This window comes from Scylla paramamosain, chromosome 12, assembly GCF_035594125.1.
Source record: "Scylla paramamosain isolate STU-SP2022 chromosome 12, ASM3559412v1, whole genome shotgun sequence".
Lineage (NCBI taxonomy): Eukaryota > Metazoa > Arthropoda > Malacostraca > Decapoda > Portunidae > Scylla > Scylla paramamosain.
The window spans coordinates 26,694,019-26,719,328 of NC_087162.1; the positions used below are offsets into that span (position 1 = coordinate 26,694,019).

General features: G+C 39.4%; 2 protein-coding genes across 15 annotated transcripts in view; one reads left to right on the forward strand and one right to left on the reverse strand.

Moving 5' to 3' along the window:
- Window positions 1–710: 710 nt before the first annotated feature.
- LOC135106028 (prostaglandin reductase 1-like) lies at window positions 711–16,691 on the reverse strand. 6 transcript variants are annotated; one of them, XM_064014809.1, is made up of 10 exons: window positions 13,739–16,691; window positions 13,409–13,463; window positions 7,056–7,172; window positions 5,826–5,928; window positions 5,136–5,321; window positions 4,102–4,220; window positions 3,259–3,410; window positions 2,549–2,669; window positions 2,209–2,327; window positions 711–1,767 (listed from the first exon to the last, which is right to left on the reverse strand). In XM_064014809.1, the coding sequence occupies exons 3-10, from the start codon at window positions 7,159–7,161 to the stop codon at window positions 1,657–1,659; spliced, it is 1,017 nt and encodes a 338-aa protein (XP_063870879.1). In that variant the 5' UTR covers window positions 7,162–7,172; window positions 13,409–13,463; window positions 13,739–16,691; the 3' UTR covers window positions 711–1,656. The 6 variants fall into 6 exon arrangements, with proteins under 6 accessions (XP_063870879.1, XP_063870882.1, XP_063870880.1 ...); XM_064014812.1 differs by lacking the exon at window positions 13,409–13,463 and having other exon boundaries at window positions 13,739–13,765; XM_064014810.1 differs by lacking the exon at window positions 13,739–16,691 and having other exon boundaries at window positions 13,409–13,589.
- A 2,968-nt stretch (window positions 16,692–19,659) lies between these two features.
- The window catches only part of LOC135106032 (uncharacterized), a 31,948-nt gene continuing 26,297 nt past the window's right edge, over window positions 19,660–25,310 (forward strand). For 6 of the 9 annotated variants that reach the window (XM_064014830.1, XM_064014822.1, XM_064014829.1 and 3 more), the window contains exons 1-3: window positions 19,660–19,690; window positions 22,248–22,355; window positions 23,164–23,293. Coding sequence is in view for 3 of the 9 variants with exons in the window: in XM_064014824.1 (XP_063870894.1) it covers window positions 23,190–23,293 (104 nt within the window). In the remaining 6 variants the exon portion in view is untranslated. Of the gene's footprint in view, window positions 19,691–22,247; window positions 22,356–23,163; window positions 23,294–23,341; window positions 24,392–25,310 lie in introns of those variants that run through there. The other 3 variants (XM_064014824.1, XM_064014826.1, XM_064014827.1) reach the window with 2 other exon arrangements.

The following is a 25,310-nucleotide window of genomic DNA, read 5'->3' on the forward strand; positions in this document are numbered from 1 at the left end:
GAATTTATATTGGGTTAATTCTTCTCTGAAACCAAGACTACTTCTACCTCCTACAATATACATGACTGCTCTACAGCAAAATCATAACTGCCTAAAAAACTTGTATATTAGAGAACCATTAAAACACATACCAATTAATAGGCCAGCACCATTATTAATTCAGGCTCACATTACCTATTATATCGCAATCTTCTCCCTTGGTAGAGCTTCTTGGGGGACGAAGAGGAATGCAAACATTTACAAGGGTACCAATGTATAGTTGCCTCCCTGCTTATCTGCTTGAGATTTCTCATAATAAAAGACAATGAATAGCCATGTCACTGCCATTGTCTCGCCATAAAAGCACTAGCTAAACTGTGTAACTCAAACAACTATCAACTGTCAGATAAATTCTACAAAGGATTATTTGAAGGTAAGTACTTATAAACATGCATATTTATCACAGCTGTGATTCTGCACTGGCCCAATCAGCTGAGTGATTCCTTTTGAGAGCAACACACCAAGCAGAACTTGTCATCATTTACTCAAGAGCAAACTGACAATTTTCTGCCATCATAAAACACCTCTGTTTTTTTTTTAATAAGCTATTCCTGCCCACCCCTACTGCTTTCTTCCTCCAGTGAAACTTTTGAGAGGGATTCTCACATTCCAGCATAAATAAGCAAATATTATTTCATTCAAGTTTACATGTCAGATAAAGAATAATCACATTTCTTTAATCAATGATTTATTAAAAAGCAAATAACATGAAGCCATTTCCCTTTAGCAAAACCTACATCATCATAAATCTAGATTTACTTCCTTAATAATCAGATTTATTCTTGGGCTGGAGTATTATATGATAGATATAAAATAAGAGTACTTAAATATTTACTTTTTATTTGTCACTCATTGTTTGCACAACAGATCAGCACCTCAACTCACAGCCATTTCTTATACTGATATTGGAAGGACTCTGGATGAAGAACCATGTCCTCCATTATGAAACAATGAGAAATTAATCTACTATAAATAATGGAAGGCGAATGTGACCAAGGTCTGACCCTGGTTCTTTTAGGCCCAAGAGAAGCCTCAGCTGACTGAACCACATGGTACTCACAGCAAGTCCTGTTTTGGCTCAGTTTCTGTGTCTTGCCACATGACATCACTCTCCTACTCCTAAATAAATTTCTGCATTTCATTAATTTAATGTAGCAGAAGCATGTTGATACCATCATGATTACACAGACACCAGTGATACATTAACATACTGTATGATGTTAACAAGCACACATTTAGCTCAAAATTAGATGTGGGCAGGTATACAGTTGTACTCTCTAAGCTGCTCCTCACACAGCTGGTGAAGAGCACAGCAGCAGGCAATGCAGTATGAGGCAGGTCCTTTAGTCATATACAATGTAAAAAGAATATAGCAACTATGTTCTTTCAACCAGGCTGCACAGTGCAACATGATAATTAGATATATTCTGCATGGGACAGCATCACATTTACAGTTTCAAACTCATTATAAATTATGAAGACAGCCATTAACTTTCACTGTAATCAGTGTACTATACTATTTTACAATGTGCTGTTCACTTCAAGCAAGAATCTGTTGAGCAAATCAAGATGACAATGAGGCAGACAGTGTTGGGAGTTCTGGACAGCATATTCTCACTAAGGTACCACAACTGCCTTGCCAGTGTTCTCACCATGGAACAGACCAATGAAGGCACTCGGCATCTTTTCAAATCCTTGAAATACAGTCTCCTTGTACTTCAGTTTTCCCTAAGGAAAAAAGGCAAGCCATTTAATGAACTTAAATAGTCAGTACACACCAGATAATGTCAGCTTCTGTATGTAGACAAGACAAATAAATATAAAATATTTAAGTAACAAGCAATTGTAACAATAATAACCAATAACACCATAAGGAGACCATCATGTTGGAAAGCTACCAAAGAAGTACTTCATGCAATGGCATCATCATAACTGGAGGGGTTTGCCTGAGCTGTGAGGTGACAATTACCAAGACATTGCTGGTACTCAGGGAAAAAAAAAGGCTGGCAACAACTACATGTGCCTTTCTTTTACATAAATGTTTCAATGTTTCCATAACACTCTAAAGCTGGGCTTGATAATTTCCAATAGAAAAAAAATAAAAAATAAGCAGACTGATAAAAAAATTAACATTGATAAATCTGCACCCAATAAGAACACATTACTTACCTGCTCTATCCACTCCTTGAGCTGGTTCAAACCTTCCATCCAGCGTGCTGTCCAACGGAAAACAAGAAATCCCTCAATATGCAGTTGCCTCCAGATCACTGTACCCTCATTGAAAGGACCTGAAAATGAGTTGCAGTGCATTGTGTAACCAAAAAGCAGGCAAGTCCCATCATTTCACTCATCAGCACCTTGCTCTTGGCCAGAGGTGGGCAAGATATGCTCCACAGTCCACACTGTTCACAGGGTATTATCTGAAGCCCACCAAAAGCATCCTATGACAATTTGATTTTTGAGATTATAATGATGGAAAATCTAAGGGAACAATATTAGCAATATTTACTTGTGAGACTTGGCACACCAATGTCCACATCCTCATTGTAGGTGGAGATGGCGCCACACAGGGACACCACACCGTAGTCTGCCATGTGTGGCAGGGCCTGGGCAGTGAACTTGCCACCTACCTGGACAAACACAAATGGTCTCAGTAATACTTATATAATAATCATTGCAATTTTTTATATTCTTCAGAACTATCCTTTTTAGGACTGACATCTTTGGAGGGTTTTCTTTTTCCTTTCCTAGGCCAGAGCCCCTCTTGCATAAATAAAACTTTCTTTAGAGGGAAAGGAGACTAATTAATATAAAACAAACTGTCATAAGAGACTTTTAAATGCTCATCTTACAAAATAAATATTCCAGGATAGATAATGTTCATTGTGTTACAGTGGTGCCTCAATGCTCCCAACACATCACCACAGAAATAATCCCAAGAGACAAGGTATACAACATAGTATTTGACTGTAACACAGAACAATCCATTACAAAAGTGGTGATGAGGAACTGCCACTCACTCCATACTGTTCAGTACAACTTTACATTCACAACTTGCAATTTGGTTAAGGGATCCATTCATGCACAAAAAACAATGATGAAAGATAGTCTTTTCTTCTGTCACCTCTCCATCTGCAACTATCATCATTTTACTGGATACCTGGACTAATTCACTTGTTCTTTATAATGCAAAACAGAAGAACAAAATGCCAAACTTACATTATCAAAATAAAGGTTGACACCCTTTGGTGCAACCTTGCTCAATGCCTCTCCAACGTCCGTGGTTTTGTAATTGAAGGCATGATCAGCACCAAGCTCTTTGACCCAAGCCACTTTCTCATCTGAGCCAGCAAAAGCAATTACTGTGCAGCCTGGAAACATGAATACAATCAGTTATGGCATCATTTTCTGCTGATTCTTTCAAACTGCTACATCTATGTACAACATACAGAAAACTATACTTTCCATAAAGAAATGCCTAAGAGTTTGCTCAAAGAGTACTGCTGTCACTCAGGTGAGGGATACATTACAAATAAAATAATATCCACATAAATGTCTGAAATTTCTACTGCATCTTTTCAGCCCAAAAGTCACCTTGTAATAATGTGCATCTTCTGAGAGAAAACACCAAGAATTTTCAAATACCACACAATATAAATATGATTTCTTAGCAACTCCTGTTTAACTGTTTAAATAATATATCATGATTTCAAGGTAACATTCCTTCCACATGCTCTTGAGAGTACACATATACTAGACAGAGAACTAATGATCTAGATTAACTGTGTTCTTCCTATTTCTTCCAGTAGGGCAGCCATCTAAAAAGAAATACTCAGCCATGCAATTCTGGCAAGCTATCCTGCCATTCTAAATAGTGCAGGGAACTAGATCCACATCATTCAAATCTATATCCTCAGTTTACCTAACAAAAAGTGTAATATTTGTAATTATTATTCAGTGGACTTCTTCCTACCATTTTTTAGCTCTGTGCCAGTGCCCCTCTTACATAAAAGAATGGATAAATACAAAGACTAAGTCAGCTTATAACAGCTTACAAATTACCTTTCAACTTGGCAATCTGCACCACGGCACTACCCACAGCTCCAGCTGCCCCATTCACCAGCACCACATCTCCTGCCTTGGGCTTGCAGATGTCCAGGAATCCAAAGTATGCAGTGTTGCTAACGGAAGAGGCATCTTAGGACTCATTGCTTTTACAAGTGTGTAGTAAGCATGCTGTGTTAAGAGTTCAAGTATGCTATTTCTGTTGTTCAGCAAAGTATTTCATGACCAGATGGATGACTGGGTACTAAATGAAAACTTTATTGATGAATGAACACTTCTTGGATCTGAAGGACTGGGAGTAAATGTGATCTTATTTCCTACTTCAAATGGTCATTCCAGTCTTGGAATGAAATCAAATTAATAATCAAATTTCAATGCAATGATGAATACCAAAAGACCAAGCTTGATTGATTAATTAATTCACATTTGATTAATTTTTGATGAAACTGAAAAATATAAAAATTTTGTGATCTTGCATATTATCTAATAGTTTATTTCCTATTGTGATCAGTCAAAAAAGAAAAAAAAAAGGGAAAAGTAAAATTGAGCTTATTATGAAGAGTGCACACTTGTTTCACAGTGCAAGTTCTCACTGCTTTAATATTCTAACACTCTTTCCCTTTTTCCTTTTTTCCCAAGCATAGATGAAAGTATCTCACCAAGGTGAAGTTAATTTGTACAGAGGAAATAAAAGGCAGCTAAAATAAAGTCAACACAAGATTCTGGAAATTATGTAACAAAATTAGATTAGATAAAATGAACTAAAAACAATTACATATATAATATAAAGAATTTAGGAACACTAATCTTACACAATTTGAAGTAAAAGACTGGGATCAAATGTCCCTCTTCTTTCATTGTGCCTTTGTCTTTACTTTGCTAATACATTTAAATCTCTTAATTTTTCTTGATCTTAAACTTATCCTGGCAAGCCTATGACCAAATACTTTCTCTTTTCATCATGCCTTAGTCTTTATTTGGTTAATACACTGAAATAATCACTGTTAATTTTTCTTGATCTTACAACTTACCCTGGCATGCCCAAGATGCCAATGCCCAGACTTTTAGGGAGATCACCCATATCTGGCAGATGCATCACACCAAAATGTTCCTCATTCTTCAGCTGCTGGCTTCTTAACACTGTGTGAGTTCGCCAGCCCTCGTAGTGCACCAAGTGGGTTCCCACTGGCCACTCAGGGTTCTTGCTTTCAATGACTCTGAGGAAAATGCAGGAACAAATTTTAATGGACTGACAAAATTAATAGACAGTTTGCTTGATTAATGAATTCAGATTATTAAACTCCTATGAAATTGAAGAATGTAATTCAAAATTTAATTACCTTATATATTATCCACCATTTGCTATTGCAATTGGCCTCAAAACTAAAAAATAAAACAAAGTTCATGAAGATCACACATTTGTCTCACAGTATCAAGTTCTCACACACAGTTCAACCTTCATGAAATATGAAGAACTTTTCTCTTTTATCCATTTCTCCTGCATGAATTTTTATCCACACCAATCCCAAACTACTTGTAACTAAGCAACTGTGTAGTACATATACATATCAAACACCAGAGGATAAAAATGTAACAATGCCTATGAGGTTAATTTTATTATAGCAAGCAACTGCACTACAATATTAAAGAATAGTTACATATACAAAATTAAAGAATAGTTAAACATTTTGGACAACTACTCAAGACAGCACTCTACTTACTTGGCAACTTGAGAGCCAAACATGGGTGTATTGAGAGGGATCTGCCGTGCCTTGTACCTCATGTATGGATCAATGCTCAGGGCCACAGCCTCCACCAAGACATCTGAGGGGCATAACACAATTTTTGTATCTCATATGGACTTGAGACTATTCCCCTCTAGAAAAAAATATGTCTATTTATTCTCACTTCACAGAATAAGTGGGTTGTGTTACTGACCATTCATTACCTGGAAATTAGGCTAGCTCATCCAGCACTGTCTCTGCTTATCCATTCTGTCCACCTCCCTTATGCAAGCATTAAGTAGTAAAGCTCCTGTTCCAGCCTATAACTAACTTCACAAGAGGGAGGTTTTAAGATGCTTCTTGTAGTACCTAGCTTTATTTTTTCAGAATATTGTCTTCATAAACAGACCCTTTCAGTGGGCCTGCCATTTTGTTGCTCTGGGCCAAAGTCCCTTAAAAAAAAAAAAAGTATTCAAAAGGCATACTGTTAACCAATGCTAATGGTATGGTTGTAAACAAACTTGAAAATTTGCACGTGGCAGAAGCAAGCAGTGCATTGTTGTGCCAAGACAAACTTCTGATACAAACCTTGGCCATACACATTCCTCATACCTTCTGCATCCCTCCCTGAACTGCCACATCAATGTTGGAATATCTTATTTTCCTCCACTGGCTTTGTTTGGTCATGATTTATTTGTCACCACTTCCTGCCTATACAGGGCCAGCTGACACAAAATGGGATTTACAAGTGAAAAGACTTACAAAGTGAATGATATGTTAGAACTTAACCATATACTGATACAATGCATATACTCTTTTCACATCTTGAGCTTATAGGTGTTATTGGTTTTATTCCTGCAAGCTTAAGTTGACAAAATAATGAACAATATAAATCATCTGCTTCATTAAAACTGTTTTTCTGAAGTCAGGCAGAAGGCAGCCACTCCTTATAACAAAAACAAGTACAGTGATCCATCCACATTAAAGGCATAAAGCTATTTATTATCATGCTTCATGACAGCGACAAGCGGCTGACCACCAGATGAGGATTAGCAACATCAAATCTTACCATTATATGTTTTAAATCATTTCACATACTTTGATACAAGTTTTCTAATATATACATCAAGATACTTCATACTATCTTCAGCTCACACCAAGATTTTCATACTGTTTACATGCAACTGAACAATAAACATCTTTTTATTATAGATAACTTGGCCTCACCTCCTTCACTGCAAGCAGGCAGCTCTTCTTCCACACAGAGGAAATCCTCCACACTTGGTTCCCCCTCTGGCCGCCGCACCAGCTGCCATACCTTAGCTACAACCATGGTGATGCTCTCTAAGGTAGAGTAAAAATATAAATAAATCCAAGCCTCAGACTTCACTATCTGGACTCTTTAATTCCAACTTTATCTGTCAGAAAGTGATAATTAGGAATGCCCCACACAAATATTGAGGATTGTCCGCTTGGATCACCTCTGCCTCTTGCCATACTCATCACATGATGCAAAGTGATCTGTTCTCAAAGTGAGGAATTTCTTGGAGCCAGGAGTAGTACCATAAATAAAATATTAAAATAATAATAAATACTAGAAAAAAATAAATAAAATACTAAAAAAAATACTAAAAAAAGGCATTAAGTTTGGCTTGCACATGAAGAGACTGATGCATGGCAGTTACAAAATATTCTGAAACACTCCTGTGTTGCATCCTGGCTACTTCTAACAGGCTTTAATTGAAGCTAGAGGTTTCTAAAGGTGACAGATCTCTACATTATATTATTAACAGAACAAACACTTTTGAGAACCCAGCAAATCATCTCAGTGCCCTTTGGAAATAGTCATGGTGAAAGAGCAAAGTGTTTCACAATACAGGCCTTAATCTTGCTTTTGAAAGTCCTGGGGAAGGGATAGCAAAGCAGCACTCATTTAGGTTAGGTTAAACATTTGGTTATATTTAGTAATGAAACACCCTTCACCATATGGAAAAGAGGCATGATACAGCATAGTGAGACATAGGGAGAGGGGAGAGTTCCAGCAATGTGCAACATCCTCATTTCATTGGTGTTCAATAGTTCATAATTTTTCTCACCCAAATACAGAAGGAATGTCATGCTCATGCCTCCCTTGGGCTTTCCATAGAATAATGAGAAATTGATCTAGTGGCATAAATCTTTCTGCCATGTGAGGTTTTTACAGGGGAGAACAGAAGGACAGTGCCTTTCATGTGGGACCATAACAATGAGGGATAATATTGAAATTACATCAGCATTTTTTATCCAAGTGTTTCATTGGGTTTAAACAACTTAGTTCTTCAATTTTGTAACTGATCCCTTCATCGTGTACATCATGATTTAAAAAGGCATCATGTTTCACCCAGAAATACTCAGTCATGGAATTAATACACTAAAATTACCTCCCCAATCCCCAAAGATTAGTATTGGATGATCTCTGTATTACCCGTCAATGCAAAACACTAACGTATGCACTGTACAAAACTGCAGATTTGATGAAGTAACTATGTAAGTGCATGATATAATTAACTTTAATTCTCAAGACTGATTCTGAAGGAGGTTCTATCAAAATGTAACTAAAGACATCAAATTGTACTCAGATATCGTTCTTCCATTTCCAAAATAAGTATGTTAGGTTACTTCCCTAATCCTCTGAGAGTCAGGTCCCAAGACTATTCTGGAGGCCTCTGTACACCCAGTAATTAGAAAATAATAAAAATCAATAAATAAAATGTGCACTGTATGAAACTGTGAACTGCAGATTTGCTGTTGTTGCCAAGAAGTGCATGATACATTGCTAATGTTACCAGATGCATGATTTATAAACTTTTTACTCTTGAGACAGCTTTTGTAAGAGGTTCTGGCTTAAACTGTGCAGCATTATTTCATGACAGGATACAAGATAATATTCTTGAACATTATATTCTTTCAAGCATGACACAGCCTGGTAATATTTACAAGGTCATGATATTCCTTGGAAATCATGAAGATCTAAATAAGCCTACTTAATGTTACCAGTCAAGAGTTCCTTTCACCCTTACTAGCTACAATGCAAGTTATCTCCATGAACTCCAAACATTAAACTATCTACATTATATAACATTTAGCAATATATATATATATATATATATATATATATATATATATATATATATATATATATATATATATATATATATATATATATATATATATATACGAGGTGTGTCATTAAAGTTCCAGGACTGGTGCCACACAAGTTTTATTTCACATCCAGGCTACAAACTATAGGTTATCTCCTTCGAAGTAATCCCCCTGGCACCGCATGCACTTGTCCATCCTTCTCTGCCAGGCTTGCATGCACTGCTGGAAGGATTCTTGCGGGATGCTCCTCAGCTCCGTCGTCACGGCCTTTTTGATGTCGTCCGCATCATCAAAACGGGTCCCCTTCATGACCTCCTTGAGCTTGGGGGAGAGGAAGAAGTCGCACGGAGCGAGGTCAGGTGAGTAGGGCGGTTGCTCCAGCACGGCGATGTTCTTCTTGGCCAAGAACTCTCTGATGCTCAGGGCATTGTGAGCAGGCGCATTGTCGTGGTGAAGCAGCCACGAGTTGCCCTGCCACAACTCCCGCCTCTTCTCGCGCACTGCACGAAGCAGACGCCGCAGTACTTCTTTGTACACATGTTGGTTGACTGTCTGGCCCTGTGGCAAGAACTCGCAGTGGACGATGCCCCTCACATCGAAGAAAGCGATCAACATGACCTTGAAGCTGGACCTGGACTGCCTTGCTTTCTTCGGCCGTGGCGACGCCGGACTCTTCCATTGAAGGCTCTGGCGTTTGATCTCCGGGTCGTACTCAAATACCCAGGACTCATCGCCGGTGATGACTCTCCTGAGCAAGTCTGGTTCAGTTTCCAGACGCTCGAGGATGTCCTGACACACCTGCATGCGTCGTCCCTTCTGGTCATCGTTCAGGAGTCTCGGCACCATCTTCGCACAGACTTTCCGCATGCCCAGATCTTCAGTGATAATCTTCCACACGCTGTTGTGGTTCATGCCAAGCTCATCTGCGATCTTTCGAACAGTCAACCGACGATCGTCACGCACCATCTGCTTGACACGCTCAACATTGGCCTCATTCCTGCTCGTTGAGGGTCTTCCACTCCTGGGGTCATCTTCCACGTCCTCCCGGCCCTCTTTGAACCTCTTGCACCACTCAAAAACACGTGAGCGTGACATTGTCTCATCCCCGTACACTTTTTGCAGCATACCCAGTGCTTCTGACGGCGTTTTCCCCAACTGCACCAAAAACTTCAAGTTTGTTCGCTGTTCAGCGCTCATTGTTAAACGACCTGCAACAGAGGACATGATTTTAAAAGCACGTAAGAAAAAGATTAGTGACTGTAGAGGGTTGGGAGCGCAGTTGTATACTCCAGAAGGATTACTTTGAAGGGGAAATATGGTGGTTTGTGGCTTGGGTTTGAAATTCATCTTTTAGGACACCAGTCCTAGAACTTTAATGACACACCTCGTATATATAAAACAAATAAGAAATTTACAAGCAATCAGTACGTATCAACCAATTATGCCCTAAGTACTCTATAACAACTGCCAATAGTCCCTAAAACAAGCACTATTGTCTGGAACTCCCTATGATTCAGTAATCTGTATGAGTCACTAATAAATGGAGCCGTATGATTAGAATGCATGTACCAATTACAACATTAATCTGTGGTAAATGATCCTTAAAACAATTAGCAGAATCTGAGATTATTCATATTCAAACCACAAAACAACGACTAGCAAGCAGCAACGGTAACAGGCCACTATGTACCATTGGCTGCTGTGTACCACTGGCTGCTATGTACCATCCATGGCTGCTATGTACCTGGCTGCTATGAACTATCAGTTATGTACCATTATTATCATAAACAAAATACAGATAAATTAACAACTTATGGAAAAGGGAGAGAGAGAGAGAGAGAGAGAGAGAGAGAGAGAGAGAGAGAGAGAGAGAGAGAGAGAGAGAGAGAGAGAGAGAGAGAGAGAGAGAGAGAGAGAGAGAGAGAATCTATGATAGCCTACAAGAAATTAACTAAGCACCAAACATTTGACAACTTGGCAACTCCAATGGACCTACTCATTATTTGCTTTGAAACTCCAGTGGACTTTCTATTTTCTTTGAAACTCCATTGGACCTGCACCCTCAGTTATCCTTCTGGTACTGTACACAAAGCACCCTAAATACAACAAAACTCACCCAAACCACACTCAAAACACCCCTAAATATAACAAAACTCATCCAATCACACCTAAGACATGCTTAACATCCAAACAGTCAAAATACCCCACAACACCCAAATGTACCCACAAAACTCACCCAGAAACACACAAAACACATATTATTCATCCAAAAACATGCTCAAAACACCCCACATCACCTCAAAATATCCATAAAACTCACTCAAACATACCTATATCATCCTGAAAACATCCAAGACACTCAAAACACCCTGATATACCCACAAAACTCATCAAACACACTCAAAACACCCTGATATACCCACAAAACTCATCCAACACAACCGAAATACACTAAAAACATCCAAAACACACCCAGAACACCCCACAACACCCTAGAATACCAATAAAACTCACCCAAAACACACTCAAACATCCAAAATACACTCAAAACACCTCGAACTACCCACAAAACTCACCCAAACACTCAAAACGGCCAAAACACACTCAAAACATCCCAAAACTCATTCAAACACACCAAAAACATCCCACAACAGGATATGCCCAAACCACACTAAGACGCACCCAGAACACCCACACAGACTCAAATAAAAGACTTGACACACATCCAAACTCAACCGAAACACTTGAAACACCCTAAATAAACTCAAAACAAACTCACAACACCTCAATATGCCCCCAAACACACCCAAAACACTCCACAATATACTCAAAACACTTTACAAGACTAAATACACGTAAAATACACCTAAAAACATCCTAAGCCACACTTTAAACACCCTAAATTCACACAAAACACAGATATAATAGCAAATATACATCCTAAACACACTTAAACATTCACAAAACATTCCACAACACTCCTAAATACATCCAAAACACACTTAAAACATCCAAAACACATGAAATATTACAGAGAAAAAGCAGGGCAGGAAGGAAAACTAAGCTAAACATGGTCTTCTTGGTATTTACCCATTATGCCCCCTCCTCCTTCTCCTCCATTTTTCCTTACTACTTCCTCCTCTTCCTCCATTTATCTATTTTTCTCCTTCTACTATTACTACCTACATACTTGAGCTTTTAACACCTGGAAAAACACTGGAAATTACGGTAAATACTGACGAGGAGACACTGTATCCGAGCGAGTCCCAGGACCATTGATGACGTCACAGACGGGGGCTGCCGGCGCCCCGCTGGCTGACGTACGTAGCGTATTTCATTTAAAAATTGACCCCTAGAAAAAACGAAGCTAGGCTCGAATGCCTTATATATTCTGACTTGACAATTACTTTAACTAATATTCACAATATCAAAACATCACCAGCCTGAGCAGTTGTAAAGAAATATTAATATGAAATATGTAAAAAGTGTTGAATCTTTGACACCATTAAAATCATTGAAAAGTCCACTCATTTCATTTTACACCAATGAAAAAACACTTTAAAAAATCTGAACTGTTTTTCTAAACAATGCAAAGTTAGTTACAAGCTAAGATATTCAAATAAAAAATCCAAAAAATGACAAAATCACCACTTTTAACGGCATCAAAAGCTATTTTAGATTCCACACACTTAGCTCATCAGAAACGCAAAACACTTTAAATATCATAAACGATTTTTTGAAGCAATAATACCTTCATTACAGCTTCAAATAAAAGAGCCAAAAAACCAGGTTGGGTAAATTTCACCGTAAAAACAGTCCTATATTTATGCAAAAAACAGCAGCAAATTCACCACAATTACTTAACTGAGGCAAGAAACGCACTTCAAAAGCAACGAAATATTTTTATAAATCATAAAAACTTACTATAGAAGCCAAATAAAGTCATTCAGAAAAATTGAAAAAAATATTGGAACCCAAGAAGTTGGCTCAGGCAGCAGTCCATCATGGCGGCTCTCGGCGGAGACTTTAGTGGGGTAGCCAGCGGCCATGTTGCCTTAATTATTCGTTCATGAGACCAAAAGTAGGCAATGGTGGATTTATCTGACCAGCGTATATGAAGGCCAGACATGTGGTTCCATCTTATGACATGTTTGGCTTACAGTAAATGAGAGACGAAGCAAATAATGGCTGAAAACACTGACGTCCTGCCTCTACCTCAGCAGACAGCTTGTTTACAAATTAACGAATCTTTCATTATTTGCTTAAATCTCCAAGTTTCCAGACTCAGATGTGAACAAACTCTAAAAATAAGTCAACAACCTTAAAACATGCCTAAAAAAGACGAATAATAAAACCTAAATAAACGAGACCCTACAGGGAGGAGGATGTAGTGAAGGCAGGAAGGCTGACTGAGGTGAGGCTGGCACCGCTGGAATTACCTTACGTATTCGTGCCTCTCTGGTGCTGCTTGGCGGTGCTCGGTACAGGGAAAAGCTGCCGGGAATACGGAAACACTGGTTAAAAGAGCGTGTGGGGCAAGACTGACCAGTGTTGACCAAAACAATGTAGCCAGCCAGCCAGCCACCCGCTCTCCCTCCCCAGCGCCACGTATCACTGCTCCAACCACACTCACTATTACACACACTAACACTCACTAAAGGTGACATGTTATCAAATAATAAGTCATATAATATCCTCACTTCCTCACTTCCCTTTCCCCACTCCACACCTACTACGACTACGTAATTATGAAGTAAAATTTCACTCACTGCTGCACCGTGTCACCGCAGCAAACACAAACGAGATCTTGATCTTGATGGTACAGGTGGCACAGGATCACTCCTGAGCCAGGCCTTTGGATCGGCAACTCCTGTAGAAAGGGGAAAAAAAAAAGAGAAACGAACAGCATCCTCTATCCTAATTGTTCATACACCTGGCACGCCACATTCTCTCCAGAAACTCTTTCACCGCCTCAATCATCCTTTCATTCGCCTCTCTACACAGTCCCAGCAACAACACCATCCACTCTTTTCCCGTCTTCTCCACTCTTTCATTCCTATCATGCCCTAACTCAGTCAGTATCACTTGCATCATCTCATTCCTGTCTCTGGCATACTTCACACACTCCAGCACCACATGTTCCACCGTCTCATCCTCTCCCATGTCACACATCTGGCACACTTTGCTGCGGGACTCAGACCACCTGTAACTCCTTGCATTCACATCCATACACTGTGCCCTCGCTCGGAAGAGAAGATCACCGCCCAGGCTTCCATCATACCACCTTTCATACCTCGGGGCTTCTTTCTCCTTGTACCATTCCAGGGTCTTCTTTCTTTCCATCTCATTCTTCCATTCATTCAGTCCCACACATTTCACTTCTTTGTCTATCTCATTCTTCCATTTTCTCACATCCCATTCGGCTCCCACTCTGCCTCCTCTTGTTACCACCCATTCACGCTCATTTTGATTCCTACCAGCCATTCTTATCGCCCACACAACTTGCAATCCATTCCTGTCTGTCATTCTCATGCATCTCTTCCTCCATTTGCTTCCACTTTCATTCCACAGGTACACCTTCCTTGCTATCCTTGCATCATCCATTCTCTCAAGCCTAAATTTGTACCTAAGTGTGGCTGCCTTCTGACGGCAGATCTTGTTTTAGGGACTAATTTTCTTTACTGAAAAGCGATACAGCGTAATTATTACATAACGGCCATGGAAAAAATATATAATATATATCTTTATCTTTCTAATCCCTTTCTCTAATAATTAATGTATAATTTCATATTATTTATTATTTCTAGCAGCCAGCGAAGTCACTCATAGCTATGACAGAGGTTATGAAAAACCCATAGTCCTTTGACAGAAGGTTATAGCTTTTTTCATAGCTATGAGTAGAATTATGGGTACTTCTTATGACTTTATAAATACCGCCCGACCCAGCTGGTTTAGCGCCCAGCGGTGAATTCGAATTCTTACCTTGGTTTCTTGATGAGGGTCTTGCATCCTTCACCAGTCTCTGTTGCAGCTTCTAACCAGAATATCTTAGGAAGTTCAAGATAAACAACGAAATTGTTGGCTAATGATAGATGCAGCACTGAACAACAATGCAAAAGGTCTAACAGAATTATTCATAGAGACGAGGACCAAGACAATATTCTAAGAGACGTTTAAAGGCCTGGACAGATCGTGCTGATACCACTACCTCAGGAAGAGAATTCCAGAGATTTGTAGCTTTTATTGAGAAGAAGCGAGATCGGTAGAATGACGAGGTATATATTTTTTTTTACTATGACTTCTACGACCATGAGTCACTCTCTCAAGCATGTTACTTAGACAAGGACACAATCCACTCATGATCTTCCAAACTAATCATATCAGCACGAAGTAACCTGCCTTTGATGGAGAACAAATTTAGTAAGGGCAGCCTAACTGCATAGAAATATAACCATTTATTTTCTTAGTCCATCTCCAACATACGCAAATCCCCCACATTGCCTGTATTCCACACCACACGACCAGTCAATAATAGGACGAATATGAGCAATAAAAACCTGCTGAAGCACAAACTAAGGAGACCTACAAATGGTGCTTCTTTGAATAGAACTAGCAACTCCATTAGCCTTACGACATACTTCACTGATATGAAGGTGGAATTTTAAGGGAGAGTCGACTAAGATGCCAAAGTCCCTAAAAGAGTCTTTGTTAGGAGTAGGGCTGTCACTTATGATATAGTGACAGACAGGATCAGCCCTGTGTCTAGAGAAGTGGGTCTGGACACACTTATTGACAGAAAAAGAGAGGCCCCAAGATTGACTCCTTTGATGCAATACACTAACGTCATTTTGTAAGAGAAGACTTGCACCAAAACCACTAGAATTATCGGAAGATAATGCAAGATATGATTTCAGATCACCTGCAAACAACAGAAATTTACTCATAAGTTCCGTCACATGATTGATGTAAATAAAAAAAATAAATAAAAAAAAGTGAAGGACCGATAACAGAACCCTGAGGCACACCACTAGAGACGTTGGCTCTGTGACTGGAGGAATTATGCACCACTACTTTCATTGTACGATTACGCAGAAAGTCACTCAACCAGCCAAGCAAGGGGTCTGATATACCAATAGAGGATAATTTAGTCAGCAGGACTCTGTGATTCACTACATCAAATGCTTTTCTGTAGTTAAAATAAAGTACATCCACAGCCCAACCACAGTCTACATATCTACTTACATACTCATAAGCTAAAAGTAATTGATCTGAGACAAACAAACCTTTACGGAAGCCAAACTGGAAGGGTAAAAGCAAATCATGATTACAAAGAAATTCATAGACTTGAGATGCAATTATTCTCTCAAGAGTCTTGGAGGAGATTAAGATCAAACTGATGGGAAGGTAGTTAGACGGATTTGAAGAAATTCCACCCTTGAATAAAGGCATAACTTTGGTTGACTTCCAAACAGAGGGAACCTTCATAGATGTAGTATTTTTTTCTTAAATATGAGATATAAAGGATAACACAAGGCAGAGGCACACTTCCTAAATACAATGCTTGGAAGACCATCCGGGCAACTACTGTAGGTAAAAGCTTTAATCTACTTAAACTCTTTAAGATGTCATTGACAGTAAGTTCTTGATATACAAATTGAGCAATAGACACTTGATGAGGCTGGGGGTGAAGTAGAACACCAGGAACAAACACAGAAGAGAAACAATCAGCCAGGCAACCAGACATTGCTTTAAGCTCATCAATACAGGATCCATCAACTAAGATCGGACCAACAGTGGGAAGCTCAACTCTTTTCTGTCGTAAGTATCCATGAAGACGTTTAACGCCTCCACTTGAGACAAGATAACTTTCGTAATTGGACACAGTTGGAATTCCTTATAACAGTTCCAGCTTTCCTTAAATCAAAAAGTAAAATTTCCTTGGAATTTCCTTAACACGTAGAATTCCTTCCTCCCTCCAAAACAAATATATTTATGTTTTACATTTATGACCTTTGATATAATCATTGCTAGGTTATGAAGCAGGCTCTCACTTCTAGGTTGAATAAGGTTGGTCAAAGCAGAAGAAAGATTATGAATACTGTCATCAAAAACGACAGCGTTTACGAGAGAGAGAGAGAGAGAGAGAGAGAGAGAGAGAGAGAGAGAGAGAGAGAGAGAGAGAGAGAGAGAGAGAGAGCAGCGGAAATGCGGGGAGGGAGCACAGATGTCAAATTGGCCATTAAAATTTATAACTGGACCATGAAGGAGTTGTCAGGGATGGAAAAAACAACCTCTAATCTTGTCTGTTACGCTGAGCTGGGATACTCTTCCTTACCTGACCTTGTGAAATATAAACAACATAAATTCTTCCATAACATTAGGGACATTAGGGAACTTTAAGAGAAGATTAGACGGGTTTATGGATGGGGATAATATATAGAAATAGGTAGGTATATTTCATACAGGGACTGCCACGTGTAAGCCTGGTCGCTTCTTGTAGCTTCCCTTATACTTATGTTCTTATGTTCTTATAACATGTGGTAAGAGAGGAGTGATTGATTGACTGATTGATGATGCCTTCTGTGAAGATGAAACCTTGTAATTAGTGAAGAAAGAAGTTTGGTGTATCCCTGTTCACCTCGTGTATGTGTGTGTGTGTGTGTGTGTGTGAAAAGGCAAGCGATTAATGACCACAGGATCTCATTCATTGTTTTAGTACTCTCTCTCTCTCTCTCTCTCTCTCTCTCTCTCTCTCTCTCTCTCTCTCTCTCTCTCTCTCTCAGTAGTAGTTCGTATCCTCAAAACATCACTATATTATCATTTTACTACCATCATCATCATCATTATCATCAAAAGGAGAAGGAAGACGAGAAGGTGAAGGAAGAAAGTGGATATATTGGTAATGATAGTGACTGAGTAACAGTTGTAGTAGTAGTAGTAGTAGTAATAGTAGTTGATGTTGTTGTTGCTGTTGTTGTTGTTGTTGTATAAAAAAGTTAGTGTTGATGATTGTGATGATGGTGAAAGTGATGGTGAGAGGAGGATGAGGAGGAGAAGGACAAACTATAGTGATTCTGTCTTAGTTTTGATAGTGAGAGCGTGTTGTAGCGAGAGCTTGTGAGTCATAGTGAGAGAGATTCGAAGTGAGAGTGAGAAAACAGATGAGAGAGACCAGCCAGTACAGAGTTATAGTGAGTGTGTCTCGACAGTGAGAGAGTGAGACGGGAGTGAGAGGTAATGAGTTATAGGGATAGTTAGGAACAGAAGTCAATATGTATAATGATTTCTGTTTTGATAGTGAAAGAGTGAGAGGGGAGTGAAAGTGAGATATTGTGAATTACAGTGAAAGTTAGTGGCACAACCTCATCTCCCTTTTTCCAGTTCATTCCACAGTGTATGTGTGTGTGTGTGTGTGTGTGTGTGTGTGTGTGATTGTGTAATTCGTCCACAATCTGCTGCTGGTCTGGCGACGCATCATGTCGTTTTTCTACGGGAGGAGCTCAGCAAGGCTCATAGTTTATTGACCGATCTTCGGGTAGGGCTGAGACCACTCACACACCACACATCGGAACAGCGAAGTCACAACTCCTTGATTTACATTTTGTGCTCACTCGCTGCTGGATGAACAGGGGTCACACACAACAGACGCGCCCATCTACATCGCCGTGTCGGAACTTCATCCAACCCACAGGTCGATCTCGTTTGTGCGGAGAGCCTGATAACTACTCTCCTATGCTTTATGTATTTATCTAGTTGTATTGTACAGGGTCCGAATTATCCAGTTTCTCTTTAAATTTGTTCACATTAACAGCTGCAACCACCTGCTCACTTATACTATTCCAGAGATCAATGCTTCGATGCTGGAAACTATATTTATTAGTGCTATTGAAACATTTACTCTTCTTATTTACTTTTTTTTTTATGTCATCTAGTACATCTTGTCCCCTCATCCATATGCATCTCCAAAACTTGTTTGTCTACCCTTTCCATGCGGTTCATTAATTTGTACATTGTTATCAAGTCTTCCTTTTCTCTTCTCTCTGCCAGTGTTGTTAATTTTATGTCTTCCAGTCGCTCTTCGTAAGATTTTTCCTTCAGTTCTGGCACCAGAATGTGTGTGTGTGTGTGTGTGTGTGTGTGTGTAGAAAACCTTTTTACAGTTTCTGACTTGACTGGGTTGTAAAATATAAGAGCAGTGTTTGCGTTTAAGCTATTCTTATGTTGTCATCGATGATATTTCCTTAAAAATCCTTAACGAAGCCGGATCTCCTTATAATTCTCTAGATTTCCGCATTTTCTCAAAAATTCCTTGTAGGACCCAAATATCCATAAAATCAGGAAATTCCCTCGTCATCTCTACCAGGGAGATGAGAAAGGCGAAAGTATATAGACCTGCTGTTATTCAGTGTTCCCCTCCACTCATTTTCCTATCTATCTATCTGTCTGTCTACTAACATACTTACCTATCAACCTACCTAATTATCTTTTACTCCACCAGCCAGCTAATCTGAATAACATAGAGGCAACTCAAACATGATTTAAACTAACAGCGGGAAGGAAGAGAATTCAGGCAAGGGCCGCCAGGGGGACTGTATTTACAGGCGCCATATTGATTTTTATAATGTTTGGATAGGTGTGGTTGGGATGGCGGCTGTCCTCGGGAAATTAGAAAGATGGAATGACTCTAAATGTTAAGCTATCCAACCCAACCCTTCTGTATAGTAAGTGATTGCTGCTCCGAAATATGTTCTGTACGTGTTTAGCGGGCGGGACGGGAATTAATCGGGGTCCTGTATGGAAAGATGTGGAGTAGAATTATTTTAACAAGACGGGTATTTAGAAACATAGAGAACTATTTCCTGCCCTCATATTCTTGCTCAGTAGTCACTCGTGTTTGGATTGTTGTGATGAGGTGAAGATTTGGATGCTAAATATAGGTTAAGACGAGCAATGGACGTGTGTAAGTGATTGGAGTTTGCACGTTTAAAGGGCTTGTATGTTAACTTGAGGGTATATTTAACCTATCCATGAGCCTTAGTTAGCTGTAGCCTACGAATTAACATGGATATTCACTATTTTTATCCACATTTTGTGCCCAGTTTCTGATTTTTTAATAGCTATGTACAGTTGTGGCATTTCCTTGTGCATTTCAACATGTACGTGGCTTTAAATTAAATATCCACCCCATTATTTAGGCCCAGATGAATGCATGTACCAGTTAGGGACCTGTGGAACTAGCCAGGGTTAGGTATCCGAATGGGAAAGCATTTCAGGGTCTTTCCTTCCCTTCCCTCAAAATTAGGTCACGGCAGATCAACAGATTTGTAGCAACCCCAGGCAAGTTTTAGATCACAGAGTGTTTGCAGGGCTCCTAGGGGACAAGACTCCGTGCTATCAGGGCACTTTGTGGGTTAGGGCTGACAGGGGGGCCGAGGTGAGTTAGGGAAAGGTAGAGTAGGTTGGGAAGCTTACTTAGATAGACACAAACTGTAAATATGTTTTCCTTTTCCTTATTTGCAGAACATTTGGGAATCTGGGAAGGTTTTGTGGTAAGGGGGTGGATTAGGGTGTAGTGTGGTAGGGTGAGCAGGGAATGTTACTGTTGCAGATACAATCATCAGTTCTCTCTCTTCCTATTCACAGCACTGCTGGGAATTCGGGGGTTCAGGATATGTTGGAGTTAGCAGTGATGGGGTGGACCAGCAGGATGAATTAGGGAAGGACAGTATGGGAGGAAATATGATTTTTAAACACCAACCCAAGTCTCTGTTTTTCCTTCCCTATTCACAGGAAACTTGGGCATGTTTGGAGATTGTGGGGGGGGGAGTGTGGAAATAGTGAAATTTAGCTTTCTAACTAATCTAACTGATGGTTTCCTGTAGCTTCCCTTATTTCTAAACCTAACCTATGATTTCATGACAGTAGAATTGGTTCAAGTGGTTATCATTGTTCAATCTTGCATTACTTGTGATTACAGAAGGAGAAAAAAAGCCACAAACCAACTGATAAGTATTATTTAAGGTATTAGAGTGTGTTAGTGGTATTTCTAGTTGGATCTAGGTAGGTTTGCATTAATTAGGGTGGGTTTAGGTAGGTTTAGGTTGGTCATGTTAGTTTAGCATGGGTTTAGTTAGGTTTATGTGGGTAAGGGTAAGCTAAGAGTAGGTTAGGGTAGGGATGGGTTGGTTTGGGTAGACTTTTAAGTGGGTAAGGGTAAGCTGAGAGTAGGTTAAGGTAGGTTCACCTTGGTTATGTTAGTTTAGGGTGGGATTAGTTAGGTTTATGTGGGTAAGGGTAAGCTAAGAGTAGGTTAGCATAGGTTTGGGTTGGTTATGTTAGTTTAGGTGGGTTTGGTTAGGTTTATGTGGGTATGGGTAAGTGAAGAGTGGCTTTGGATTAGGTGGGTAACAGTAAGCTAAGGTTGGGTAGGTTTATGTGAGTAAGGGTGGGATAATACAGAAACTTTGGTGGAAAGTTGTCATTCTATATGTTTATTCACAATGCAGTCATAAAAGCTGATGTAGTAGGTGTGTGGCAATAAATTAAAGCTCTTCTGACGTTGGTGGTGGGTGGGGCTTTACTCAGCAGATTATCCCTCTTATCTTGTCAGTAAAACTCCAGTGTGTAAGGCATTCACTGCAGTTCATTCACCATGTAATATTGTCTCTGTGCACTGTCTGGGCTGTCACGGTCACTACTCACACTTGGTGCTTTATGAGGTACTGTATGTATCCTGCATTTACTTACCATGGTTTACATATTCTCTGGTGCCCATGTGTATCTTAGTAATATGTACCGTGACTTGCATATTTGCTAGTGCCTAGAAATATGTACTGTGACTTGGATATTTGCTGGTGCCTGTACATATTTTGCATTTAATTATGATAACTCATATTCTTTGGTGCCACATGACCTCATTGTGGCACCTTAAGCTTCATCGGTGAATCTACCACATTTCCTCTCTCTCCCAGGAACAAGGAACAGTCCTCATTATCAGCTAAGTATTGGCTGCTTGGTGCTGCTAGGACATAAAGTTTGACTCGGTGCACACTTCATGTCTGCTAATCATTTCATCATCCATCCATATGTCATCCTTCTTATATTATCTAGCCATGGGATACATTCACAGTGAGAGGTGCCCTTGAATGGGAACTAACACTTATCAAAACAGCGAATGAGAACTCTAAAGGTAATGTGAGAGCAACATGTTTCTATTCAGGCCACAGTGATCACCAGGACCCGAATGATCATTGCTAGCAGTTCCTCTTGTTATTTCAGATGAATTGGAGTGATCCAGTGCATGGAAAGCAGGCCAGTATGACGTAAGACATTCATGAAGAAGCCACCAGACTGAGAGCGAGAGGAGGGCCCAGCCTCGGGAGTTTTGTTAGTATTGTTTTTACTCTTGTTTCTGTACACACAGGGGCAGTTGTTGAGCAGTGTTCCATATTCATTATCACTGTGTTTTGTGTCTTCCTGCATTGTTAAATTTTCTGATCTGCTGACAGTCTTATGAAACTTGATAACCAACAGAGTTTCACTTGATCAGTGGACTTAAAATTGAGATGAAATGGCAAACACACTGAAAGCAAGTATGAAAAATATTAATAAGTAATTAAATATGAACATATTATAAGCATTTAATCTATTTGTATGATGCATTAATACCAAGCTTTCATCATGTCTTATCCATTTCTGCAGAGTCAAACTGTATGAAGGGCAAATGTTGACTTATCTCAGCAATGAAGCAAGTACTTTATTGTAGAAGCAGTGATAGTATCTTATCCTCCAGTTCTGGATAATTCTTTTGGCATTTTCTTTAGGAACTGGCATCTCTATGGGCCTTTTTTTTTCTCTTTTTGTTGCTCCAATGCCTCTCAAATAAAAAAAAGAAGAGAAATGATTTTGATGTGTTGCAAGCATTGAAATGATTAAGCAGTGGTAATGATATTAATGAATTATATTGCAAGTACTGAGGTGGCTGAGGTAACCATCTATCTATCTACACACCAAGCTGACAATCTCACATGGAGTGTCACAGATAAGGCACCACATACACTCACGCACACACTATTCACACTCTTACATATTGCAGGTGCTGATGTGTTATAGGAATTAAGTGGTTGAGCAATGGTAATGATAGAGTAACATGTTTATGGTGTTGAGTGATGGTGATGATGGTGATGTTTTGCAGGTGTTGAGGGTGGTTGAGGGTGGGATATGAGCACGTGGACCGAGAGGATGCAGGAACGAGCCGCCACTCTAGGCAATGTGGTCACCTCCTGTGGCCATCCAGGTGTTCCCTATCCTCGCAGGCTTGAAAAGTAAGTCCTTCTATGCCCATCACTACCTTCACTCACTCTCTTTAGTGTAACTCATTTATTTATTTCTCTTCATAGTCTAGAATCTGTGTATTAGTTTGTATTAATTTAATTTGGCACATTTTTATTAGTTTAATTGATCCATTTATGTTTACTGAATAACACCATGCACAGATTTCCAGTCACTTTGATAATCAGTGTATTGCTTGCTTTAGATTTTATAGTATTTGACTTGCATTGGATCTTATGTTGTGTTTTACTTGGTTAGAAGTTACTGAATGTTGTCGACTCAAAGCCGCACGTAAGCTGCCTCGTGCTGATGGTTGTGTAGATGTAGCCTGTTGTAGAGGGAGTCAGGAGAGCAAGCTTCAGTTCATGCTGGTAGTCTGTGCTGCCCTGTCACTGAGGTCATCTTGTGTGGGTTCAGTGTATTTAGATTCAACACACTGGTTTTCAAAGCGGCCTAACCTAACTTTGTGCTGCTCTATCACTGAGGTCATCTTGTTTGGATTTTCAAAGCAGCCTAACCTAACATTACTGACCCACATATATTACAGAAAGTGGGTTATTAATTTTTTTTTCCTGTATTAGATGCTCAGTTTGTCTTTATTTATGCAGTTATGTATTCCTAACTCCCCCTCAACAACTGCATACTTCATCCCTTCACCTGTACTTGACATAATTCTCTCATTCACTGTTTCATCACTTTCGCCATCCATTCCTTGCATACACAACACAGGTGCAGTTTCATTCAAAATTCTGTTAATGTGCCACACACTCCTTTCTCAGTGACTTTACCTTCATATTGGTCAACCAGTTTTGTTTCTCACATTCCACTTTTCGTGTCTCAATATCCTGTCTCATTTTCTCATTTCCTGTGCCAGGACAGCCACTTACACATGCCTTGAGTCAGGGTGGAGTGCTGGGGATCACCTAATCAGGGTGTTTGCTTTATCAGACTGCGGGTTGATAAGATAAGAATGTTAGTGAAGTTTGTCAGCATTTGTGTAAGGAATTGAAGATTTGTGGTATAGAATCAGTGACAATGGCGAAGAAATTATTGTTTTCATGGCGGAATGACAAAAGTTACAAAATTGAAAGGTAGGCAGAGGTGTTTAAGAATAGCAATGCCTCGTGTGCAGGTAGGAATGTTTGTGTTTTTTTTTGTATTGTGTCATCTAATCATTGTTAGATAAGATAGATGCATACTTTCTTTGTAGTTTCAGTGGCACCACAGTCATCATCATCATCATCATCATTGCCTCATTGTGTGTGAAGAAATTATGAGATTGAATGGAAAACTAAATAAAAAAAAGTTGAATTGAGTAATATAACCAGTTAATACTTTATTTATCACACAAAGTACTGTTGCACCACACCATTAAGTGAACCACTCCATGACTGATGTTTGTCTTAAGTCATGAGATTTTGAATAATTTTTAGTGGCTATTAAATGCCATGCGACACACCCTTGTATTATGGTTAGTGCACTCATCTCACACCCAAGAGATCTAGCATCCATATTCTAGGTGGAGTAGAGACTATTTAGACTAATTTGTTTTCACTGTATAGTCCTTAGCATAGATTAGATATAGGACAAAGGAAGAGAAATCATAACCTTACTACCCATTAACTGTGGCAAGACATAATAAGGCAGCATAGTGTGATATGGTCATTTCTTATTACCTAGTCCCCAGTAAAGATTAGGTAAGGGACATTAGCTGAGAGGTTATGCCCCCGCAACCCATCAAGCTTGCCAAGATGCTCTAAATGTGATATAATCGTGGGGAAATGTTGAGTAACCTATTGCACTCATTTCCACTGTTTATAATTTTTCCTTCATCTTGGGCTGTGTGATCTGCTTACATTCTCCTTATAAAGCCTGATAACTGATAGATCCTCACATCAGAGGCATTCAAATCAATGGAAAACACTAAACAGAGTAAGGGAAAGTAATATATTACTGAACTCTTGTGACTGTACCTAGCTAGCTTGACTCCCTGAAGCTACTGAAGGAGGC

Coding starts and splice junctions, on each gene's coding strand:
- LOC135106028 (XM_064014808.1), bottom strand. CDS start 12,245: ATGGTCCTGGGACTCGCTCGGATACAGTGTCTCCTCGTCAGTATTTAC. Junction 5,929..7,055: donor GCCTGCTTGCAGTGAAGGAG/GTGAGGCCAAGT, acceptor TATGCCCCTCAG/ATGTCTTGGTGGAGGCTGTG. Junction 2,670..3,258: donor TCAACCTTTATTTTGATAAT/GTAAGTTTGGCA, acceptor GTGTTTGTCCAG/GTAGGTGGCAAGTTCACTGC.